This window comes from Echeneis naucrates, chromosome 15 (genome assembly GCF_900963305.1).
Source record: "Echeneis naucrates chromosome 15, fEcheNa1.1, whole genome shotgun sequence".
NCBI classification, from domain to species: domain Eukaryota; kingdom Metazoa; phylum Chordata; class Actinopteri; order Carangiformes; family Echeneidae; genus Echeneis; species Echeneis naucrates.
This window is the reverse complement of record NC_042525.1, coordinates 10,063,755-10,089,772: the sequence shown is the minus strand read 5'-3', so window position 1 is coordinate 10,089,772 and position 26,018 is coordinate 10,063,755. Positions and strand designations below refer to the sequence as shown.

Sequence of the window (26,018 nt, the reverse complement as noted above, 5' to 3'; positions counted from 1 at the left end):
TTCTTCCAAAAAGGATGACTCTCACATTTTTGCTAGATATAAACTGTACCACAATGATGGAAAAAAAAGCTGAGTACATTTACTAAAGTACTCAACTTGCGCTTTACTTGAGTATTTCCATTTTCTTCACTTTATTCTTCTATTTCAGTGCACTCCACAGAGAAATGATGATGTTTTTTTCTGCACTGCATTTACAGCTATCATAAAAATATACTTTATGTTAACGTGGGATCAGCTTCTGAAATGTAAGACTTTGTTCTGGCTCTAACGACCCAAAAAATATACACAAGGCATTTAATAGTAATTCATTTTGATAATTAATTAGATAATTAGTGCTCCCTTGTCATTGTATTAGTAATTATATTCTGGTAAAATTAGCTTTCTTCAAAGTAAGTATTTTAACTATTGACACGTTTTACTGAGAATACTTTTATCCTTAAATCTAAAGAAAAAAATTTATGTAGGGCCTTAACCTATTATTATACTGTGCTGGATATCTAAACACAGAGATCCCTTTTTTAACATTTGGCTTTTTTGATAAAAAAAAAAAAAAAAAAAGGAAAAGAATAAAAACAACGCAAAAAATAAAGAGAATATTAAAAACAGAATATAATTAATATAAGAAACTACCTTTATACGTGATAAAGTGTGCTGTATGTGTGGTGTCAATGATCTACTTGAACAGACAACAGCTACCTGTTTCATGATACATTTTTCAAATTCAGTCACAGTTGCATTGATCCATTCTTTGGTGACGCCTACTGCACACCCCGGCCCATCAGAGTTGTCTAAACTCCCCGTGTATAGACAAGCACTATTTCCTTTTTCTGAGCCTGATGATGTGATATCATTCTTCCCTGGAGTGGATATCCATTAAAGCCGGCCTATGGAGATGGATGAGGGGAGAAGGGACGAGGAAAACTGGGCCTGCAGTCCTTCCCGACACCATCAAGTAACATTGCACTGTCCGCATTCAAAATGATGAGGGCTCCTTTTGGAGACAGGGCTGTCCTTGTTATTACTGGCCCTGGAAATCACCTCCACGTTCTCTCCTTTAGAAGCGGGCTAGATTAAAATGCCAGGATAACCTCCTCAGCTTCCATGACAGGCTTAACTGCTGAACCCTGACATGCCACCTCTAAACTGTTTTGAAAAAGCTGCCTTCCACCAAGTGTCATTATCTCTCTGTTATCGGATGGCACTCCTCTCACAGTGTGTGAATAATTCTGTTTGTGCTGGCTTTGGAGGAATGTCAGTGACACTATTGTTTTTACCTTGCCGTTTGATGTAGCTCAGCAAGTCTCCCGAGTGTCTTGAGTTCTTAAAGTGATGTTGGACGTACACAGCAAAAACTTAAAGTAGAAAGATACCACTGTCAGCTTCTGAGCTATATTGCAAGATATTTGTTTGTTCGTTCCTCTCACTTTCTGTATATAAGTAAATATTTCCTCCTGTGATATTCCACCTTAATAGGGGATGCTTCATATTCAAGTTAAAAGTATATGGTGTTATTTGTTTTGACTGAAGCAATCCAAGCAATTTCATTAGGGTGCCATGAAGAGTTCACAGATCAAATGTTGCATTTTTTTCATCGGAAAGTTATTAATCCCAAGTCGTTGCACAAACTAATACGATATAATGAACATTTACTATTTTGAACACTGAGCCTGAAACACTTTTGAACTCCTCCATCCATCACCGCTGAAATATGATGATAACAATCTTTGGAAGACTTTTCTCAGCAGCAGGAAAATATGTAGCCTCCTAAATCTTTACAGTGCGTGATCATTGCAGACAAACCTTTGTTATTTATGATGATACAAACCCTCTGGGCTCACACAATGAAATTTGCTTGGACATAAACAGATGTAAGTTTAAAGCAATATTTTGGCTACTTCTCCAAGAGTGTCAGACCAATGAACAAGGACATGAGTTACTGCCAAGCAGGCCCAGCCCTCCTGGAAAAACATACCGCTGGTGCTCTGGACCTTGGTCGACTTCCCAGTTGCACTGGTCATTTTCAGAAAAGTAGCAGAACATAAATCACCCAAAGTGGATAGGTCTAACAGCGAAAATCAGTTCTGATATTCTGGTATTGCTAATGCAGTACGAGTCCAATTCATTTTCCACCATGATTTGTAGCAGTGGTTCAAAGATAACTGAGATGTGGTTGGTGCTTTCCAGTTATGCTTTCCGTCAGAAGTTGGGGAATGTTCCTGTAGCCTTTGTCATTTCCAAAGGTCGGAGTACATCATAGTAATTTGGGATGGGGGGTCAACTGCCAGATGGTTTTGGATATTTTTGCAGCAGGATGGATGTTGGGTCCACCAGCTTTCTTCTGTGTCAGTACCCCTTGAAACAAATTGCTTGGTGAGCAGACAGAGTCTGTCCATGTGAGGGGGGCTTGCTACCCTTCATTCTGATGAATAGCTACTAACATGCTGGCAGATGCTCAACAACTTGTCATGTTAAAAGGGACAGGTTCAGACCACAAGTCCAGGCTGCAAGTCCTTGTAGATTTGCAATTATTGTTTATTACAGAGGACGTTTACACAAAGATAAAACATGTCTCATATTTTAGATTGCAAGTTAACAGAATTAGATATAGTACTAATATTTGTCTTGTTGTTTTATTTATGTTCATAAATCTTAATCAGGGTGTTTTTAATAAATTATATTTTCCGTCGACTGTAGATCGTAATTCTAGGGTAACTGATTTCACACAGTAATCATTCAAGATGAAAACATGCCTTAATGCTAGTCTGGTTAATGGCTCCAACAAATGAGACTCCACTTCACTCAGTGGCTAGTTTATCATACTGGGTGACAACACATGCTGCATGGCTTAACAGCTGCGCTACATCACTGAACCTTTCTGTCAGCCATGATCGCAGCAGAGCTATACATGCTAATATGTTGTGATAGAAGGGGCCACAAATAATTGTATGCTCAAAAACATAAAATGGAGCCCAGAGTCCTGTGAGAGGACGGGCTCTTAGTGGCAATAACACACTGAAACAATTAACAATGTAATGAAGCGTATTAATAAAGTATGCAGGAGGATGTTGTTATATAGAACAGATTCCATGTGCAACCAATGAATGGCACTGGTGGTGACCTATCACAGACACAAAATAGCTATCTGTTCAAGATACACATCTGCTTTGGAAGCAGGCAAATTTCGATCATATATGCAATAACACGGCAGGAGAGAGATTAGGAGCAATTACGAAATAGCATTTTGGCTAGATCAGCCTTTTTTTCCCCAAACTTTCCTAACATATTGGTTATAATTATTATCATTACCTCCATTTTATAGGAAAGTGTAGCCAAGTTGTGGTAGGTCATCTGTCATCTGTTGATTTTAATGGATGTTTACAACAGGCAAACATAATTTTACGATTACCCTGTTTCAGAGTCATTCAGTGTGTGTGTGTGTGTGTGTGTGTGTGTGTGTGTGTGTGTGTGTGTGTGTGTGTGTGTGTGTGTGTGTGTGTGTGTTTGTGTGTGTGTGTGTGTGTGCTTTCTGCCCCATCTGACTTCTTTTTTATTAATATTGCAATATTCGTAGAGCCCATGTCTTGGTTTTTTTTTTTTTATTTCATATTGGATCAGTCTCTTATACATTATCATTAATATTAGATACACAGAAATTTCCCAAGAGCCCTCATAAGCTCTATAAACATTGTTAAGTGAGTTTGACAGTAGATAGTATGATCCAGAAATTGTACTTTCAAGGTAACAATGCAAATGTGCAGATGTTACTAAATTGATATAATGTGGAAATATTTACTAATACGCGAACATTCAACGTATCACTGTAGACACTGTGACTCTGAAGTTATTGTGGGTCCTGAGACATCATGCACACTCACAAACAGTGACACACTCATTCCCAGGTAACCTCAATGCTCCAAAGCTATTGTGGTGGAAAGAGCTGAACCCATCTGTCAATTACGGTAAGCTCCATTGGGCCATTGTCTAAACAGTTTTCTCGCTCACTGGTGAATCCAGTGATTTATTGTCAGCTGCCTTGGCATCAATATACAATTGGGAGACACTAAGCTGTGATGTCTGAACACAAACTATCGTCAGAGTATCAGCATAGCTCACATTAAGTGCCATTTAGATTATTCATTGCATCGGGCTGTGCAAAAGCCTCATTTGGATTTGCTGCTTGTAAAGAGAAGGCCATTATTCCGTACGATGGAATCCCAGTGCAATGGAACTGAGCTTGCGTTTACTGCAGATTCACTGAACAAATGTCCAGGCAGACACAGACACGCAAATGGGTTGTGGGTCAAGTTGTCCTGCCCTGCCTTGAAGTCCGTAAGCCCAACTGGATATGGGTGTCAGGGCTGCTTTGTTAAACTGACATGCATTTTCATCTCGTTTATAATATAAAGGGGAGCCTTGGTTACAGGAAATAGGCGGTCTTGCATAGTTTGTACTGGCATCAACGTTCCAGCACAACCGGATTGAAAAGAGCGAGGTCACTCACATGCTAGGAAGCCCAAAACAACCTTTTAATATGTCACTTTGATTTGCCGATTAAGTCGCTTTAAACAGACGGAGCAGGTTTCTCTGTCATGATAATATGAGCGGACAAGTTCTTTCACCATCATGATTTGATTCGTAGATAGTTTCTGGCATGTTATGTCGCTGCTGTGCAAGCTGATTGGATTGACTGAGTCATTTTGGTCAAACACACGAGTTTACCCAAAATTGTTGTGATTTAAAAGTCTGTTTGTTTAACTCTCAGGACAACCATGCATTCAAAACTAAACCTTCAGGATTTCTAGTCATCAAACTTTACAGTTTCTTCTCAAAAAGATGGAATTCCTTGCTTATACATTTGTTTATAGCATGTGCTGTTTATTGAGCTGAACATTATGTGCTGGAAAAAAAATCTATAGGAATAAATAAGGTCTCATTACGGGGAAATTTCCATTAAGAAACCGAAAAGCTGAAACATTTGAAAACCAATTATTTTATTTCAAATAAATATGAGGTTCGCATCCTGTGTTAAGTGTTAAGTGCCCAGAGAGCCCTGAAAGAAAGCTGAAATATGTCTCTCCATTTGACACCATTAACAAGTGTTAAGTTGTGACCTTTGGCAGCTTGGCACCCTTTTAGGGCATCTTCTGCGCCTACATTTCGGAGCTACGGATTTGGGCAGCTGAATAATAAAGATAGGGGAAAAGGGCATAATGTTGGACAAAGTGAATTGAACATGTTTCACACAATGTCTGGCAGGGCAATTTCTTGTTTGCACGGTGACCCTGAGATGCGATGTCTCAGGGCGAACCAACTGTTTGTTTTATGCCCTTTGGATTTCTGGTTGAAATAACAAGCTTGGTGATGCCCCCCCTCGTCTTCGCATTACACCATCATGATGAAAAATATATTTTGAAGCAAAAACATACGAATACGCCCACTTGCAGAATACATTGTACCGTCATCTGTGTTATTGTCTTACTTTATGTAGCAGGCAGTAGATTTTAATAGCAGGGCTGAAAGGATGATATTAAGATAACCTTGGGAGAGAAGCGATAACACAGCCATGGGCATCTGTCCTTCCTGCTATCACTAACCCACTGTGACATTTTGGCTGAGGAGCCACTCAAGCTGTAGCACAGCTTATTTTCATTTTTTATACAGTACTTTTTTGGTATAGGACAGTTTCAGAGATTACGATTCAACTTGTATTGGGATGTGCTGTTAGCCATTAGACTATGGCGAGGTAATCCTGACAAATACAATGAACAAATCAAGGATATTAGCACTGTGATGTGCAGTCGATAATATTTGGCTTCATTAATTCCCATGCCCTGAGATGACATCCAGCCCCTATTAGGTTTGAAATCTCATGCCCTTCTCTCCTATACCTCAGCTGTGGCTCAACCAAGCAGCCAAGCAGATAATACGCTCTGAGCTCTGAAACATGTACCATTATAATTAGCTTTGTCAGGTCCTAGCCCCTACAACCCTCATGCAGATAATATGATAATATGTCTTCATAACCGGCTGACCTTACATGCTCAATATTTCTCCCCTTATGAAGATTACATGTCAATAAAGTAATTGAGTCCCGGGGTGTGTGGCAAGTGAAGATTTAGGTTATTGGACTTTTCAGGGTAGTGATGTATGAGCGTTATTATTCTACCTGTCAGGAGATGTGCAGGGGGCTGAGGACAGTCCGAGAGTGTCTGGGGGGGAAAGCAGAAGAGTGGGGTAGCTGAGAAAAAGAGGGAGAGATAAGGCAAAAGAGAGAGGGCAAGGAGCACAGGGAAGGAAGGCAAAGAGAGACAGAGACAAGGGTGAACAAGGGAGACGGAAATGAAGAGAGGAGGAAGGAGCAATGGGAGAGCAGAAGAGGCAAGATCATTTCTCATAAGGAGGGACAGATCCACTGTTAATCATTCGCTCATGCCTCCATCTCGCCGTCGCCTCTCTCACTCTCTGCATATGAACGCGGGATATGTCATATTAATTAAGAGAAGTGGAGTTACAGTGGAGCCATCCGTCTGGACCTGGTGCGGGGGGAGGCCAGAGGGGCATGAAATATTCCACACAACACAAACCTATCATCACCTCTGCCAGACACCTGATTGGCTGCCGTGGGTTCATCAGTTTAAATTCTGTCAGGAAATGACGGCATGTAATTTGAAACAACCATCATTTATGGCAGCGTGTGATGTCACAAACAATGCATCTTTCATTGCCTCAACCTCGTGTTTACAGCGCTCGTAGATGAAATGAATGCTCAATTTTGTAATTGTAATAGCAATTACGTTGCCATATAGTCTTTGTCTACAAAAAAATTTTAACTATTTATAAGACTGACCGGCATAATAAAAATTCATATTGTATATTAATAAAAACTTGACACATCAAACGAAAAAACATTACCCTGAGCCAAGTGGCTTTTTCTAACTCCAATCTTTTGGCAAAATGTTCAAAAACAACAAGCATGTTTATATGAGTAAATTGCTACATTCAATTATAACTTGTCAGATTTATATAAAACACATTCATTCAGGAAGTAGTTAACAGATTCTCTTCCACAAAAAAAGACAACAACAAAAAAACTTTAAAAGGTTTTAAATGCCGGCTGTCAATGATTCGCAAGAGAAGAGAGTCAAAATTTTATTTCAGGATTACAATTTTAGCTCAAAACATTATTGATACAGCACAATGCACAATTATGTATTGGATGACAGTGGAATAACTAAATATCTGCTTGGCTTCTCCTAAAAAAAAAGAGGATGAGTGAAGGTGAAGAGATTTTCTTCTTGAAAGCTTTGAGAAAAATAAGGTGAAGCCCCCATCTCAACATATGTGGCGGTCTACACTCCTTTTCTTGCCACTGTGATTGTGCTAAATGCCATATGTCAATGTACAGTTTTGTCCATCATAATTTCCCTGTCAGCGCTGGAGACAGAGGAAATAGGATGTGAAAATGAGTGTGGTCAATTGAGGTCCTGCAATGAAGGTTACACACATTTTCAGCTGCGACAGAGAGACAGAAGCAGGGGACACACAAAGGCAGGGTGGGAGAGCAATGTTAAAGGATATTTTACCATGTCCTTTCAGATTAGGCCTGAAGATTGATATCTTCCAGTCAGATGAAGCTCTGATGTGAGTGATCTAGCCCCTCCATCATTGTGACATGCAGTTCTTGGCTAACGCTCATCCGTGTTGATGGGCACACCCTATGCCACAAGGGCCCTGGCTAACATACCCACCTTCCTCTCTCCCTGTCTCTGTCTGTCTCACTCTGCCATCTCTGTTCTTTTATTTCTATTGCCCTTCTCCCCTGTTTTCTGTCACCATGTCATGTCCAATCACTGTTTGGCTGGCCAGGCACTCAGTCGGGCAGGCAGGGAGCAGGAGCCCCAGGTAGAGAACTGCCTAACAGGCATCAGGATGGGCACTGAAATGACTCTAATAATGGGGTCCCCATGTGGCCCAGACAAGCCAGTCAGTTAGCAGGGCCAGAATGGGGAGTAATAAGTGTTTGATGTCTGCAGGGGAAGAAAGTGTGAAGGAGTACAGCCAACCCTGAGCACTCTGGTCATGCAGGTGCAGCCAACCACAATTTGAGGAGAAAGACTGTGGAACAAGATGTCAGACTAGTATTGATATGTGTCAAGCTGGAGGTTGCCAGGCTGTTTGTTTAAGAGAGTGTCTCAGAGTGGTAGCAGCCATGCAGTAATTGATGTCTAGCTCCAAAAGACAAGTAGAGGAAAGCCTGATGTGCTCAGTGAAAGAAGGTGAGAAACAACCATCATCGATTTTATGGAAGCTCCGTCCACAATGCACTTTCATTATGTGTGCATGTTTATAAGCATGTGTAAAACTCCAGCAGTCATTCTTCTCCTCGGCTGCATTTGCTGGTCATCTTTTATTTGATTGAAATTGCCACTGACAGGTAGTGAGGTGCCATTTTATCCACCGATCCGTGAAGTCCATCATCGTCTATGAAGTTGAGTTTGGTTAACATGGCACTTAGTGACTGGCATTGTTTTAAAGCCAGGAGAGAGAAAAAAAAACATAGTCATTGTCATTTCATTTATTTTTTTCTAACCAATTTTTCGATGTGTTCCTCGCTGACTCGCTGAACACTTCTGGCTTTTTTCAGAAGCAGGCATGTGCAGTGCAAGGGAGTTTCATTGCCCTCTTAGTGTGAACTACATTTCAAATACTCAACACATTTTAAGAGCCGATATCAGGAGAAATGGTTTGCGCAGCACCTTCCACTGATAAAGCCAGGGCTGTCCTTTCTACCATGGCTATCTAGTAACAAGCTACTTCCATTTGAACAGTTTTATGTGGTTGTAATTGACCTGACAATGGGGTTCATTATGCAGTCCCTTTCATGCTGTTTTGCCTGATAATTATTATTTAATGTGTTCAGATGGAGAGCATCATTAATTCATCCCTTCCTCCAATGTCAAAGAGATGAACAGTGAAGTTATCACTCTCGAGTGATTAATATTATGCTCTTTTGTTATTGAATCCTGTCCCAGTGATTAAACCTTCATTGAGTGACTTACCACCAGCTCTTATTAACGGCACCATTACTGAGCACAGCCAAATCTCTAATTGCGATTTTCACTTTTTCTCTCTATTTTTCGGTCAGAGGTTTGAACCACTTATCTGTGCTTTTGTTTTAATTAGAAATCCTGGGTGTAATGACGAGCATGATCGATCAGTGTCAGGCCCTGCGCTGTGCACATGTGGTGATTTGTGATGCACATGTTGATGGAGAAAATGAGCCTTTATGATTACTGGCATCATTAGTGATTCCATGTGCCCTTAAGGGTAACCTAACCTCTTCACTGAATGTAACAGTGAATAACTAGCTTTTTGTTGTTGTAAATGTATGACAGTTTTTGTCTTTTTTCTTTTCCTTCTTATGCAATAGTTCACTAGATGATAGTACGTGTCTTGAGAGAGACGCTCCACGGGGGTTTAGGTCTTTGCAAACTGTCCCCTGTCTTAAACAACCCTTTTCTTATCTCCACACTCCAGAGCTACCGGAACAAGTGTTCTCTCTGAGCTCAATGTGGAATAAATGTCACTGAAATTAATTTCACAGTTTTTTTTTTTTTTTTTTTTTCATTAGACCCCCCACAACGGTAATCTGTTTTCAGTCAAAATTTATATGCCCCAGAATTCAATTTCCTTCTCATCCTCATAAGTTGAAAGTACAAAGACTGATAGGCATTTTTCTGGTTAGAACTGTAATTCACCCATCAATGAATAATGCCATCCTCAATTTACAGTGTTTGATTACAGCCATCTAGCAAACAGACAGTGACGGAGTGTCATTTTTCATACATTAACAAATATTTCTGATAAGCTCTAAATGCATCTGGTATAAACACTATGTGCAGTATTGCATTCGTTTCAATGAGTGACTATAATTTATTGTATATACTAATTCAAATTCTTTGTTCACTTTGTCATCAGCTAGCCCAATCACATCATGTTGTGTTTCACTACTTCTCAGCCGGTGAACCGTATGAAAACATAGAGATAATGTTATTGTTACACTTGAAGGAGAATCATGTGGCAAAATCAACCTGATATCGATCAGCGCTGGTTGAGCCATGACCCAGCAACCTTCCCCTGACAGCCTATCAGCTGGTGGCAAGAGCAAATCTTTCAACCTTCCACCTCCCCACACACACACACACAAACTGTGGCCCCTGTGTATGTACGTTGTTGTATTGTTTTGTTTTGGCTTTTTTTTTGTTGTTTGTTTGTTTGTTTGTTTTTTGAGTCACATACATTCTGAATCTCTTCTCTCTGTTTTGTTTTTACGGTTTCAGTTTGGAACTCTTTCAACCTTTTTTAAGACTCTGCATTAACCACTATGTCCAAACAAACACCTAACGAAAGTGGTACAAACAGAAATGCCTCCCAGTGAATTCAACAGCAGGAATGTGTTTCTAAGTATTTTGGTATACACGTGCAAATATACTTGTTTAGAAAGACATTACTTTTCTGCAGTATGTCCTACGTACATATCAAGGAAGGCCAACCACTAACTGGCTCACAAGAAGGAAGCCTTGTGAGAGGGGTTTGGAGAGTCTAACATCAGAGCCTCATTAAATGTTAAAAAGAAATGCATTTCTCCATTGTGATGGTCAGACTTATCAGCAATCCATTATTATTACTGGAAATTACAATAAGTTGATCCATTGAGAGCTACTACTGAGTACCTTTCCCATCGCACCATGTACTTGATATAAATGTGTGCTTTTTGCTATTCTTTTTTTTTTTTTTCTTCTGGATGTTTTTCTGCTCTACATGCCAAGCATTGGAATATTGGCTTGTTAGAATACTACTTGTATTGTAGGCTGTATAATCCCCTCCTTCCTGTCTCCCTTCTCCTCCTTCCATCCCTCCTCCTCTTTGCCGTTCCCCAGCCTCTGCCTCAGTGAAAAATGGGGCACATTTTCCTGATAGCCTGTGTGGATGTGGAGAGTATAAATGGCTAATGAATTACAGATGAACATTGACGCAAATTAATCTTCCTGATGTCCCAGGGTTATATGGCAGCTATTTAAAAGTTTAATCAATACGCTGAAGTTGAGAACATGCAGGCGCTGCAGTTGTTTGGCCGCAGTAAACAGCCAGGAGGGGAATGGGGAAGGCCTGAGCTCAAAGCATGCATCATAATGACAGGTATTTATTTTTAATGGACTAACTATTTTTTATTGGTAGAGGGCAAATGTCGCTTTAAAGTTACACACGGGAGTTTTGTTTGAAGCTGAATGATCGGTGACACCTTAGCTTTTAAAACGGTTAACTAAATGAGAAAAGAGTCAGCCAGTAGTGAAGAAAATGTTTCATTTCAACATGTCATATCAAGCTTTCCCTTCTTTTCGTAAGAACCATGCATAAAAATTATCCACATTCTGGTGCCATCAATATGTTTTAGTTAAGTGGAATTCTCTCTTGCTTCATTCGTCTCACTGTTTCTCTCCTTCACTCCCACAGACACATACATATATTTGAGCCCTTACATTACTTTAGCAATAATGTGTTGTCACAGTTTCTTGTAGTTACTAACATCAGTTTTCAATGAGGAATTCTCTTTTTTGGGAATAGAACTCTTTGGCCAACATAGCACCGCCACTTTCAGTTTCACCACTTTAATTTCATGACCAAGTTTCCAAAAATTGCTGAAAACAGAAATAGAAATCCAGGCAAAATCTCAGTATTACTTAAAATTGTCAAAAACATTTAATTGCTTCTATAAGTTATAATGCTGGAGGGGAAAAGGATAATATATAAGTCATTCTACAAAATTAGAACACAGTCTAATATCGGTTAAAAAAAATGACAGAATGAGGAAAATTAAGCAAAGGTTTCATAAGAGTGTCAATAGTAGAGCAAAAGCTTGTCAGATAAATATGTACAATGGCCGTGTAACCACTTTGGCCATTTGCCCTATTAAAGTTTGCTCATACAAAGCATGGTGATTGATTTTTTTTTAGCTCCCTACATGAGAACTATACTAGCTCTTCCTTGATTTTTAAAAGCACGATAAACTATTGGTGTTATAAAAACAACATGTGGGGAGCGTCGGATGTTGTATTATATTGTATTACCTCTTAAATCAAACCTGAATATATGAAAATGAAATTGCCATATTTGATAAGAGCCCAAACCTAGATCTACATCTTTTAAACGTTTAGCAGGTACTTTTCCGAAAAATATGCCCCAATGCTTCAGTGCATATCCAGCAAACCAATACTAAGTGAAAAAATTGCCTTTCTCTCCATGGCACTGTGCGATGTGTGCCAGCCCACCTCTCAGTAGGCTGATTCGCAGCCCACTAGTTGTTGGTTTATGGTACACGGGGGGGTTATCTATCTGCAGGCTTCCCTGTATAGAGGAGATGGTGACTCCATCTCATGACGTTGGGCTGAACTGATAAAAGGACAGCCGGAGATGGATTGTGTCCACAATAATAGCCCTGGCTCACAGCAGCCTATGCCCCAAGCTCATAAGTCACTCTCACACCAACCCCTTATGGATGCCTCTTCCTGGCTCCATCTGACCCCACCATCCACCTGCCCGGTAGTTTTATTTTAACCCCTGGAGATAATACAGAAAGTGTAATTGTCTTGTTAATTGGTTTCTTCTCATTGCATTTTCTTTCCACAATGGATGACAGCACCAGTGGAGTCGTTGGCTAAATGGACACACGACAGGATGCAACATAAAGGCTGAGGAAGTAAAAAAGCAGCAAACTAGAGTGAACAGAGGGGGAAAGAAAGGACTTAAAGAGAGATATAAAAAGGCTAAAGACTTTAGAGGAGAAGAAAGACTGAGTGGAAGCATTTGAGAGGAGAAGGGAGGATAGATGTGAGAGGGAGTCAGGACAAGAAACTAGTGGAGGGAGTGGATTCATGCCGAGAATAGATAACCTTGATGTTAAAAGCTACACCCGTCGGATGTGTCTTTCAGTGACATATTGATGGCCCTTGAAAAGAGTCAAGCTGATTGTATGCAGGGAACAATCATTAAACCCACCCCATCTCCTTCCTCTCTCTGACTCGCTCTGTTTCTCATTGCAATTGTGTAGGCACTGATTAAATGAGTTATGCAGCAGAGAACATGGGTGAATAAGAGATTGTAATCTCCACCCACCGAAAACAAGAGACCCTAGTTGTATCACGTGAGCATAATTTTCGTCAATTATCCAAAAACATGTATCTTCACTTGTGACAGTAGGCTAATGTCCTATTTTATTATTATTATTATAATTATTATTGCTGTTAGAATTTGTTAGGTTTTGAAACTGAGAGCTGAACCCATCATACCTGACTGCTACTGGTAAACTGTAGACTTAAACCAGACAGATGTAAAGATATCCTTATTGCTTTAATATTTGGTCTGTTACTGGACATTTATTGAATGGGAAAATGCAACATCTCAGCTACATGGTCTCGGGAAATGCCTCTTTGGCACTGCACAGCTTCTTGTAACACATGATGCAAATGGAAGTAGAGACACTTTGTTGGACCTGTTGGTTTCGGTTTGAGTGGCAGAACTCTAATCTCTACTGAGACCTAACTTTCCTCGCTCACCTCCATCCCCACAATTTGCTGTTGCTGGTAATTCATGTTTCCCTCACATGAACTTAAACACTGACATTTCAGCTTCCCAGAAAGCTATGAAATAGCCCATAAAAGAAAAAAAGAACAAAAAACAGAAAAAACTAATGTGGAGCTGAGGCTAATGAAACAGAGACTGGCCTGGAAAAAGACCTCTGCTATCCATTCAGGAGAATGAAAGGAGCTATCTCATCATCCTGTCTGTAAAAATTCTAAATCATGTTTGAAATTAAGTACCCTTGAAAATTGAATCACAATGTATCCAACGGATGCAAAAATTCAAAGAGAAGTGTTTCTGCACTAATTTGGATATCTTTGCAAACATGAGAACCAAGAATATGAGCTGTACTGCTGTAGCAAGACAGCTTGAAAGCTCCAGCACTGCTGAGTGACTGATGCTGTATTGATCAACAGTGCTTGTAAACCTCTATTTATGTGTTATGGCCATTTTGTACAACAAGACAATAAAAGACCTGTTGGAATTGTACCCTATTGATTATACGTGGTATTATCAGAGTATTCACAAGGGGGGGAGGGGTCCTTTGTTACCATATGTACTGATTTGACTCACTCGCAGCAAGCACAGTGGCCGAATGGCCCATCAAGCCCCTGCAGAGAGGACAGGTTCTTTTGGTATCAGCTCTGGAACTACTGTCTGATGACGAACCTCCACAGCTACGTTCACCGAGAGGAAGATATGAGAAACCCACTGTACGGCCTTTTAATAAAGACAAGAGGGTTGGTCTCTCCCCTTAAAAACAACAAGGTGCCGCATGGCATCTGCAGAACAAAGGCCTGATTGTTCCTCCACCAGGGCATGATGGAAGCATTAGCCTCCACGTTGCTTTGTTAATCTGTCACTTCAATGGCTGCTCCCACTGTTCTCACCGTGTGCTGTGTTAGTGTGCTTGACATGAAGGTGTGTGCGGGTTCGTGATAATGTGTATATTGTTGAGCGTGTGGGTGTTGATTCGAGTGTGCTCATCCGTGGCTTAGGATACACAGAGGATATCGTAGGCTACTGTGTTTGGCACTGAACTGCTCATTATTAAGTATCAGTTCATCAGGTGGAACCCCACAGGCGTGAGCATGCCCCCAGAGCACGTTATGTTATGTAAGAGTCAGTTTGGCTTTGTTATTCCCCTCTCTGTCTCCAACGATCCTATTTTTCCTGGTTTCACTTGTAATAAGAGCGAGCCCTCGCTGTGCAGGGAAGGCAGGAAACCGGAATGTGTTTATGCACAAAAGACACTGCTTAATGTACAGCTGAAAAGATCGCCAAAGCTCGAGCCAGGTTGCACAGGAAATTAAGAGACACATTCATATACTCTTTTGCCGCCTGGGAAACCGACCTCATCTCAGTTCTTTGTTCCCTTAATTTACTCTTCTCGCTACTCCTTTGATCACAGATGTAATTTCTTCTTTTTGTTTTGTTTTTTGTTGTTGTTGTTATTTTTGCCTATTTTTCCCAAGCACTGCTGGGGAGTCATGGGTCACATGTCGTCCAGAGCTTTGATTGGTGCTACAGGATCACAGAATGTGCACCCTCCAATCCTTCTCGATCCCAACGGGCTAGTGAGATCAGCAGAGTGTGAAGGCTAGGGGGGCCTTTAGCTTCAGTTCCTTCATCTGTGAAGGTTATCTCTGAAAGGCTTTGGTTGCAACCTACAAATATATCCCCTCTAGGTTATGGTCTTGGTTCTGGTACCTCAATGGGTAATCTCTTTAAGGGCCCCACTCCTGGAGAAGAGTGAGTTTCTCGCCGGGTAAGCTGTGAATATGTGAAAGGCCTCAGCACCCATGTGATCAGAGCGCTGCGAGACACCCCAAGTCCTGTGGTGTCAAGCCCAGTCTCCAGCCGAGGCACCTATATCCACAGGCAAATCACGGCAGCTGGAATTCATCCCCCGCCTCCAACCCATCGCCCTACCTCCTCGCTGTCAGAGAAGCACACATGTACACAAACACACACATCTATATGTACCCCTCACACACCGGAGGAGCAGGCAGGCATGGAGCTAGTACTGGATTTTATTGGAGGTGACAGCTCCTCACACTTCAGTGTTTGGATCACCTCAAGTAGCTGGGCTATGAGGGGAAATGAGCACTGCTCCACTACAAAGTCCAGATTTAGATTGACTGAGCTTGTCCTCGGGCCTGTGGGCTGCTGCTGCTGCTGCTGTAGCTGTACTGCTCCTCCGCCTGACAGAACACCCACTACTGCTGCAAGGGACTGGTGTGCGTGTGTGTGTGTGTTTCTGTGTACGTCTTGGTACTGTGTGTGTGTGTGCGCATGTGTGACTTGGTGGAGCCTACTTTGAAGAGTCAGAGAGAGTGGGGTAAAGAGAGCGATGTGTCAGGTTTGGTTAGAATTGAGGGTGGCATCAGAATATGCTTGGCACTAATATGGCACCAGTATCTCTGTCCCCGTCTCTGCTTTCTGTCACTTAGTTGCCATTCTCTCCCTGCCCTTGACAATGTCTCTTTGGATTATGTGATTGGACTTAGTGCTTGGAGCACCCCTCATCCCTCTGCCACAACGCCTCTCCCATAAGTCTCTTGTCTCCTGCCCTGTCTCGAGCCTGGGTGCCCCCCCACACCCCCTCCTCCTATAATGCACTTGAAGTCTATTTAAAAAGCCTGGTGAAAGCTGTATCTATTCTCCTGTCAGAGGATCATTGACAGCACTAATGCCACTTGTCCTTGCCTCATTTGGCGAGAGGTGACACCTAGCCACAACCCGCCACATTCATCAAGTGGCAGTGGGAGCACTGTGACATCAGAGTCAGGGCAGACCAGCCACAGAGCTCTGGGCATCTCTTTTCCCTGGATGGCAGCACCTCTCATTTCAACAGTAAACCACTACTGGCCATCTTGGATTCCTTCTCACAGATTAAGTAGCACAGATGTCATGTGGCTTCTTATTACAACCATAAATATTTTTAAATGGACATATTTAATTGAACATATTTCACTTGTGATGAATTGGAACAGTATACAGACTTTTGCTGACCTCAGTTTTACTTTCCTGGCTTGTATGATCATTTTCTCCCATTGAAAGCTATCTGGACCTTCTACTTGGTCCTCTTAAAAGCTTCAGGCTTTTTTCAATAAGCAAATCAAATGGAATATGATTGAAGCAGCAGCACCGTGGAAAGAGGTTGTACAAATGTTACACAATTGCGAGTTCTCAACTCCAGAACTGATCCATGTTATCTAGTGTGTTTATTAGCCTATTAGGTGCTCATGCACAAATAGACATGGACACACCACACCCCTGCCTGCTGATAGATGAATAACAGCTTGTTGTGTTGGTTCAGTGTGTGCCTGTGTATAAATCTCTGTGAGTGTACGTGGGTGGCTGGCGCTTGTTACTGTCAGGACTTTGCCCCGAGGCCACGCTGGTCTTTTTGTGAAACAAGTCGCTCATCCTTCCCAGCAACACCTCTCCGGACCCTGCTCAGTCCTGCCATTTACAGCCACCCTGTGGAGTTTTTTGCACAACAGTAAACAAACAAGGTGTTTTTACATTCATTGTTTCTCACTTAAACTTCTCATCTGTGTCTTTAAGGTCCAATAAACATATTGAATGCATTTACTACCTCATAAAAGGTCGTCTGAAATCGTCTTTTTACATCCATTTATGGCCTTCTCCTGAAGTCTTATTCATTATTAGACATAGCTTTGCTGCTTTTAGTCAGCGGTATTCCCATCCTACAGGTTTGTACCCACTCCTCATTGATAATTAAAACATTTCATTATGTATGTAAATATGTTGGCATGTTCTTTATGATAAAGAAATTGCTGATTAGTTAATGCTCAGAAGGAAAGTCCTCCAAAAGTAAACATCAGTTTTCGTCAGTTTTTTATAAGAAACTTTTTTTTTTTTTTTTTTTTTTTTTTTTTTACTATGACTGTCACAAACAACTTTCTCTCATTATGTCTTTCAGCGGTATTTGCCAAGTGTCGCTACGTCTACCATGGCAAGCACTCAGAAGGCAACAGATTCATCCGAAACGACCAACTCTGACAGACAGGCGGTCGAGTATGAAGAGGTATATGAATGAGTGTTAACAAAGAAAGATGATCAGACCAATGTCTTATTTATTACAAGTGCTGGAGACATTTAAATCACCTGAACCCCCTGGATTAAGGCTATATCATACGATGTTGGCAGGCTTATGTAAGGAGGATTTTTTTTTTCCCCAAAGATCATGTTCAGACCCCATAGGTGAGTTCGGTCTGCTCCTGCCTCCCTGCTTCCAGCTCGGAGTCAGAGTCAGGGATGACACGCCCACTGACATGATTGCCTCTGAGCATATACACGCACGCAAAAGGAGAGTCTCTCTCTCTCACTCTCTCTTTCTCTCTCTCGCGCTCGCTCACTCTATCTCGCTCTCTTACACACAGTCAATTACAAAGACACCCATCCAATTGCATCCTTTTCTTTGACAGCCATGATGGATCACCTGTCCACTACTGCCACTAATCAAGGGTGAGAGGGGTGACGGTCACACACCTGGGGCCTGGAGAGGACTCGTCTCTCACTCTATCCCGTTCTCCCTTTTTCACACATATGCACACACAGATAACGGCTATCTAAAATGCTGAGACATTGCAAAGAGGTCAACAGAAAAAGTTTTACACAGCCTGGTTAAACTCTCCAAAGAGGCATGATATGTCATGTTTTGTTTACTTAATTTTTTTGTTTTTGTGTTTGTTTGTTTGAATGAATTTTAAAAAACTTGTTTTATCTGAGTGTAAAACCGTTCTTAAACATCAGACATAAATCTGAGATTTGAACAATGTCAGCAAATGTTATTTTCTTAAAGATCATTCTAGTATAAATCTTAATGAAGAACAGTCATAGCCAAGTGTGCATTTCAGATGTATTATTATCTATTTTGGTCCCACATCTTGCTATTGCATCTGTCTTCAGCCAGTTAACTACTTTGCACTAAAATATTCAGTTTATTTTTTTGCATTGAATGGTGTTGAATATATATGTTTTGGAGTAATTCATTTAATGTGCTATCAGCCAAGCAGTGTGCTCCAAATGTGTTTAAATACATTTCTTTGTAAGTGCTTATAAGCTTATAATCATCACATTTTTGCAGTTTACAGTGAATGGGTTTTTGATGATTTGTAATATTTCACAATCACACCACATCATAACAACCAAAGGTAAAGTACAGTACTGCCATGTTTTGATCTTATTTTATATTTCTCCAGGCAAGTTTCCAATCTGAAGTTCTGAGCTGAATGAGTGATGTAATACAGCCGATGTAATGTGAAATTGTATTAGCTGGATGTCTTCAAGTGATTAAATGGATTTAACTTAACACGGGTCTCTTGTCAAATTGATGTAGAGCTTATTGTGGTGCTTTCACATTAATTCTTTCTGTCACCACAATACTGTTTCCTAATAATCAAATGTCCATCACATTAATACATTTTCCTGTGTAAAAGGCATGGAGCCAGTCAATATTTTAATAGCCCTGCGGTACTCATCATGACAACATCGGTGGAGGAAGATGTTCCTGACTGACAAACCTCATGTCAAGGGATGAGGTGCAGCTATAATGTTACCTACTTCTTTAGAGGTGGGGTGTGATGAGAGAGGAGAGGCTCTGAAATGAAATCACAAAGCACTTCAGTCTAGTGGGTCAATCATCCACAAACATGAAGGAAAGGTCAGAAATAGCCTCATGCGATGTTTGCTCGCTGTGTCAGTATCTGTTTATTTCTTATTTGAATTATCTTAAACATCTTTGCTGGTTTAGACTCTTGTGCATGTAAGAGTAATCTTGCTTGCTTGCTTGCATGTGCTTATACACCACTTTCTACAGGACTGTGTGACCATAATCCAGCTGGCATGCTGTTCAGGAGCCTGGTCACTTGTGCCAGCGTTTCAAAATGACAAGGTTTATTTGTCTGTGTTTTGATATGCTCAGAGGAAACTGGGGCTGACAGCCAGAGGAGGCAGGAAGAGGGGAGCCACAACAAGTCCCCCCCCCCCACGCACGACACAAAATGTCATCCTTCCTCTGGCTGCGGCACGCACCCAGCCATCCTGCTGAAAAGAGCAGACATTTAAAACTTTGTGACATGTGTCACAGGCACTGCCATTGAGCCAGTGCCACTGACGGAGCTGGAATTGACAGGCCCCGAGCCACCGGAGCTGGCTGGGGGACACACCGAGTTTGGTGTGTGTCACTTCCTATCCTCGTCAGGGACGCATCCCGAGCTGCCACACCAACACAAACTGCATTATGGGATGGGCGGAGAGTGCCAGAGTGGGTTGACATATGCTTGACATGCGACTTTGTGCATGCGGGGAGATGAATGGGATGCCTGGTATCACGGACACTGGATTAATTAAGGTATGATCCACAGATCTACCTGTAGGCGATGCACTCCTTGACCCTCATCTCTGTCACCACTGCTGCTCCTTGGGAACTTCCTGGCTGAACAAATGGCACGCCACCTCATCATTGCAGATCAGTGACATTCTGCTATGGCAGCCCTCCAGGCTCCTGTGCTAGCCAGCATGTGTGTCTGAGTGTGTGTGCACTCAAAAAAAAGGTATAACCTATATACCTGAATATTGCCAGTGTGTCTCCCTCTCTGTGTGAAGCACAGCTGGAGGTCTGTCCACGGGTTTTGTGATCAATTTTTGCTTTTGCTTGTAATATCTTAGAGTTTAAATTTGAATTTAATTTGAATGCCGCATATGGTAAAAATATCACTTGTGGATTGATTAATACGGCAAATTGATTATAATCAGATTTGGAGTGTTTAGTGCATTCACATAGAAAAAGACAAAAATAACAAATTTTATTGATATAAAAACACAATTGCAAGAAAGAAAACATTACAATACTTAAAGAAAAGTAAATAGCGTATTATTTTTTCAATTATGGGGAGAAGGCTCTGAATAAATATGTTGCTGTTATATTAGAAGTCTTGTTTACTTTTTTGTAAGCGCACAATGGTAAAATAGATTGACTTCTTGTGTCGTAGTTGCAAAAAATATTTTAACTATTTCAAGTCTTGCGTATGTTAAAATATATTTACTGTTAGATTGGTGGCACAGCGCAATTCACCTCCCCAAAAGGCACGCTAGTGTGTGACTCACTGTCAGAAGAACTAAAGAGCAATCGCCCCGTCGCTACATATCAGCCCACAGCCTGATGACTGATTGGCATGAGCTAATGCAAATTTACAAGTAGGCAGAAGGAGAAAAAAAGGACTTGTCTTTATGACTGACAACTGGCCACTGATAGCAAAGCAACAAACAGGATGGGCTGAGATTTAGATTTAACCATCCTCCTGGCATTAGAAAACTCTCTAACTCCATCCTCTCTCTCTCTCCCTCCCTCTCCCGTCCTCTGACAAGCAAACTCTTTCAATCCTGCACCTGAAGACATTTGGCAGGACACTGGTGTCTCGCTTGATCCAGAGACGCCAAAGAGGGGAGGGTGGCCAGTTATTTCCGGGCCCAGTCTTAGATGAGTAACATTTGTCATTCAGGGTTGCGGTGTAGTAATTAGCTTGTCAGTGGGCAGCAGGCTGAGCTGGCTCTTTCTGTTAAGAAAGATGGACAGACTGACACCAGAGCTGACAGCCAGTCGATAATGTGGCAATTAATGTCATAAATAATTCCACTGCCAATTATATCAAAATGGACTCTGTTCTTTCACAGGGCCGGGTGCTCCCTTATCATTTCCTCTGATAAGAGGAACACCGGTCTTCACCCCCCACCCCCCTCCATCCCCTGTAATTAGGGGGCTTTTTATATGGAAATACAACATGGCCTCACTCACACTGCATGTTTATAGCAAAGGGGTGAGAAGTAGAAAATGAGAGACATGGACAATAGCTCTAACATGCTAATGAATATGTTTTGTGGCCTTTGGATTGGGTATTTCAATGGGTCACACAGCAAGACCATGAGGCATTTCAAATGTCATTGGCATGTTGAAAAGAAAAAAAAAAAAACCCAACTTGATTTGAAAACGCAGACAATTATGTGAGAGAGATCAATCAAAGATGATATTCTAAAGGTTGCCAAAGCCTAACTAACAGTGAGAATATTGATCCTAACCTCCCATCACTTGGTGGGAAAAATTACATCCATTCTCTGTCTTAAAGATGCGGGTCAATCAATCGCGGCAGGTGAGAATGCATGATGAGCTAGAATCAGCAAGGGTTCACTGAACAGTAAATGTGCATTATAGTGGAGGGAAACAAAAAGTGAAAAGTGGTGAATTTGCTTTGAAATGCTTATTAGCCACCACCTTTGCCTGTTTTCACGGGCTCATTTGTCTCGACAAGTGACTCAGTCACTGTGAATGGTCCCCATCAGCCTGACACTAAACTCTTCCTGTGAAATGTATGAGCAAATAAAGTGGGCTCAGCACATGTAAAGCCCTCCTAATGCATTGTAAAACAGCCTTAAACATATCAGATGTATCTTCAGGATGGGAAGGTCGCTCTGATGGTAATATATGGTCTGTGCTGAGAAGTCTCAAGGTCGTGTCAGATTCGCCTACATAATGCATGATTTCCCGTTACTCTCAGACTCCAATCATGCCTTGCAAGCCTTGAGATGAAAATTTTACTAAGTAAATCAGCTACCTTGCTGGCATTTCTATTACCCCTCTGTGTCCACTGACAGAGAAGATGAATAACGCTAAATAATAACACATGGTAACAAATCATATTAACTACTCATAAAGAGAAAAGCTGCAGTGGATGCAGAACTGTTCGGTGGTTTTTGTTATTCTTTCATCTTGCTTGTACAGATTTTAGTTTGTTTTTTTTTTTTGGGGGGGGGGGGTGGTGGTGTGCATGTGTATAAATGTGTTCTTTGTACTTTATGGAGATGAGTGTGTCACTCCTCCACTTGTCACTGTCCTCTTGTTAGATTGTGTGCGTAATTATTTTGTCATTTATTGCGCGAGAATTGCTTGCTTTGAATAAAGCAGTTAAATGACCCTGTTAGCATAATTAATTTAACCATCCTGAGGGGCTGCAAAGTCTCACTCTCATGAATATTAATTATTGTCAGTGTCAGTGCTAAATATTGTACGACAACAATGCAACATGTTTTTTGTTTTGTTTTCTTTTTGAAGAGAAACATTGTTTGATGCAATTTTGAAGAGAGATTCTGATGCTTTGTTCCTGATTTATGATCCCTTTTTTCTAAATTTCTTTTGAATAACAGATTTAAATAGAATACATATGGTACTTTCCGATGGCTGCCTGTTATCAGATGAATATTAAAACAGACACTTTTTCTCTTATTGCATCATTAAAACAGCAGCCACGTTCATTTGGCAGAGAACATACAATCATTATACAGAATGGTATGGCAGAGGGCATGTAATCTTTGCATTTTAATGTTTGAACCCTAAGGCCCTAGAGCCAAACTTAACATGACACAAAGCATCAGCCATGGGTTATACACAGTCGACTTAAACAATCAAACGTTTCAAAGCAAATTCCTGGAAATACTGGTATTCACTACTTTTCTCCAGGTCCTGAGGGTGTTTTGTGTGTGTTCGTGTGTGCATGTTTATCCGACAACAGGACATGGCAAAAACCAGAAAAAGCCTCAGGAGAGATGGATGATTTTCTCACATGGGCAATTCTATATTACTCTACTGAGGCATAAGATAATACGGCACACTGTACAATGAGGCAAGCGATGTGCATCTGTAGTACCAATGATATCATCTTCTTTAGTGCAGCTGGATCTGGACCACAATAGGAAGCTCAGTGGATGCAGAAACAACACTCATTTAAAAACAGAAGAGAATTTTTCCCATCAATGTCTTTGTACTGTGACCAATAGGGATACATTTGAGATGAATAAGTGTGTTGTGTTGCCTGTCAGACTTTGTGATATTTCCTGGGGCGCTCTGCTCCTATCTCTGGGTCCTCTGGAGGGCAGCCTCTCAAGTGGTTGGCTTGGCATTGGCCAATGACAGTGACATACAGAAGCAGTCGATTCTTGACACACGGCAGTGACTAATGGTGAGGAAAAGGTGAGGGAGATCTGTTCTGTGGCCGCTTTTAAAGACATGGAGATCCAGCCCGCCTCCCCAGGGTATAGCTTCATACAAATGAAATCCTTGAATCACGAATGCTGCAGTTAGTGACATGATTCAAAGATGGCAGGTGAGCAGCAATTTACCGCAGCCAATCCTGCTTTTATGGAAGTAATATAGGTGGTCAGTTGGAGGGAGCTCGATTTTATGGTTTCTTCTCAGTGGATAGCATTTAAAGGAATTCATTTATCTTCTGTAGAAATTGTGAAATAGTTAAAAAGCAAAAAATGATCACAGCTGAATCGCTGCAACAATAACCTGAGAGTAAATACTGAATCATGGTAAGCAAAAATAACAAACTCCAGTAAATATTACCATGTGAAGCCAAAACAAAAAAAAAGGGCTCAACAGTTCTGACCTAAATGCTGACAACATGCTGATGCTTTATTTTTACACAGCACTTTCTAATGAATGGAAAGGAATTACATTTGCAGGGATGCGATTGAAAACCAAAGTATTTGACAAAAGGTCAACCTCATGAGAAGCCAGGGGATCACCGAGATCATGAGGATTCAGTTTCTAAGGACCATGAATATTCGCAAATCTGAATATCAAGTCGTTTAGAAAAATACATTGGAAAAAATATTTTTTTTAGCTTGTAATTATAACTTTGACTATCTGTTTCAATTTTATTAGGAAATATTATTTCAGTGCTTCTACTTTAAAATGTCACCTTTTATTTTATGTCTTACTTGATGTTTATTTGTAATTATGTATCCTCATTCCGATATGTAAATATTAATTAATTAATTAATATTAACTTAACAACTGTACAATCTGACATAAGCAGGTAAAATTTACTTAAGGTAAACTTGCAATCCTACGCATGCTCACCAGGTGGCATCACCTGTGCATACTTTTGACGTCAGAGTCACGCAGCAACAATGGGACTTCCGGAAGACACATTTCAGCAGGATTGTTTAGGTGCTCATTTGATGAGACAGTTCATGGACGTGGAGTGGAGTCTTGGGGTAGGTTATATCCTTAATGAACCTTTTATTTTTCTGTTGGCTCGCCAGCTTATGTCAGACTAGTTTAGCCTGCTAGCTAGCTAAGGGCTCTCCCACGGACACAGACATATTTCTGAACACATGTAAACACGGCCAATGTCTTGCTCTGAGCATCCCATTTCTGTTGCTTTATTCTATTATCTATTAAGTATTAAATAGCCACTTTAATTAGCCAACCCAGTGAATCACCTCTCACATATTCAGGAACTTCATATCCCGAAAATATCCAGGCAATCCATCTTATTTTCAACCACGGAAGTAAATAGTGATGAACTTCCATGTTTTTGTGCGGCACTTCCGGTTAGCCTCTTTCCCTTACCGGAGCTAACGGTGCAAGCTAAGGTTGATCAACGGTGTTGTGGGTACACTATAAAGAAACACTCAAAAAAACAAACAAGATGGGAGGCTGGTACCACATCCTCAGACGCTTACCGACTGACAGTACCAGTTCCAGTACAAAGCTGATGTACTGCCCAGTCAAAGCAAAGCCGACCTCCACTCTGCCAGGGTCCTTACTACATCTGCCAGTTGTTCCTGCAGTCACACATGAAATAAAAATTCAACTGACACTTCAAAAAATGAGAAGACATTTTATTTAACATCAAATTGTATGTGTAAGTATAAAGTCTGGAACTCTTTTGGTACCATTCAATTCTTGAAATATAATCAGAAAAATACAAGAATTAATGAAACAGGTGACAAACACAAACTGTTCAGAATAAAGTGAGCTCATTCAAAAAACACCTTATTTCTCATAAATTGTAATTGTTTAGTTAATGTAAACATACACATTATATATGTTGGTGTATCTCCCTCTCTCGGTAAACTTTGCGTTTATTATTGTTATTATTGTTATTATTGTAGCTCCTAACCGCACAAGAGACCCCAGTCTTCCTTGAAGCCTCTACTTAACCAAAAAAAAAAAAAAAACCTAAACAAAACACAAATATCTCTCTGCAGCTGCGGTAGACACAAGTTAGCTAACAGCTACACTGTGGTGCTGGACCGGAAGTGTCGCACGAAAACCGGAAGCTGGCTGCGTTCTGTGTTGCCTCCGTGCTTCCGTGAAAAATAAGGTGAATAAGACGCTGACTTCTGAGCGCTAATACACATGTTTTTAACACGACGTCAGGAAAAAAAAACAATCAAAGATGACCATGCACATCTTGAAGATCTTTGTCATCCGGTGGAAAAGCTGCACAGGAAGGCCACACCCCTTCCCATGTGTCGATCAACATCGCGGGAAAAGAGGT

General features: G+C 41.0%; 1 protein-coding gene across 2 annotated transcripts in view; it reads left to right on the top strand.

The window, feature by feature from the left end:
- LOC115055514 (leucine-rich melanocyte differentiation-associated protein-like) overlaps positions 1 to 18,976 on the top strand; it is a 186,498-nt gene extending 167,522 nt beyond the window's left edge. The window contains exons 6-7 of one of the 2 annotated variants that reach the window (XM_029521383.1): positions 17,591 to 17,695; positions 18,096 to 18,976. In XM_029521383.1, coding sequence (XP_029377243.1) covers positions 17,591 to 17,695; positions 18,096 to 18,101 — 111 coding nt within the window. In that variant the 3' untranslated portion in view covers positions 18,102 to 18,976. Of the gene's footprint in view, positions 1 to 17,590 lie in introns of both variants that reach the window. The other variant, XM_029521382.1, reaches the window with a different exon arrangement.
- The last annotated feature ends 7,042 nt before the right edge of the window (positions 18,977 to 26,018 follow it).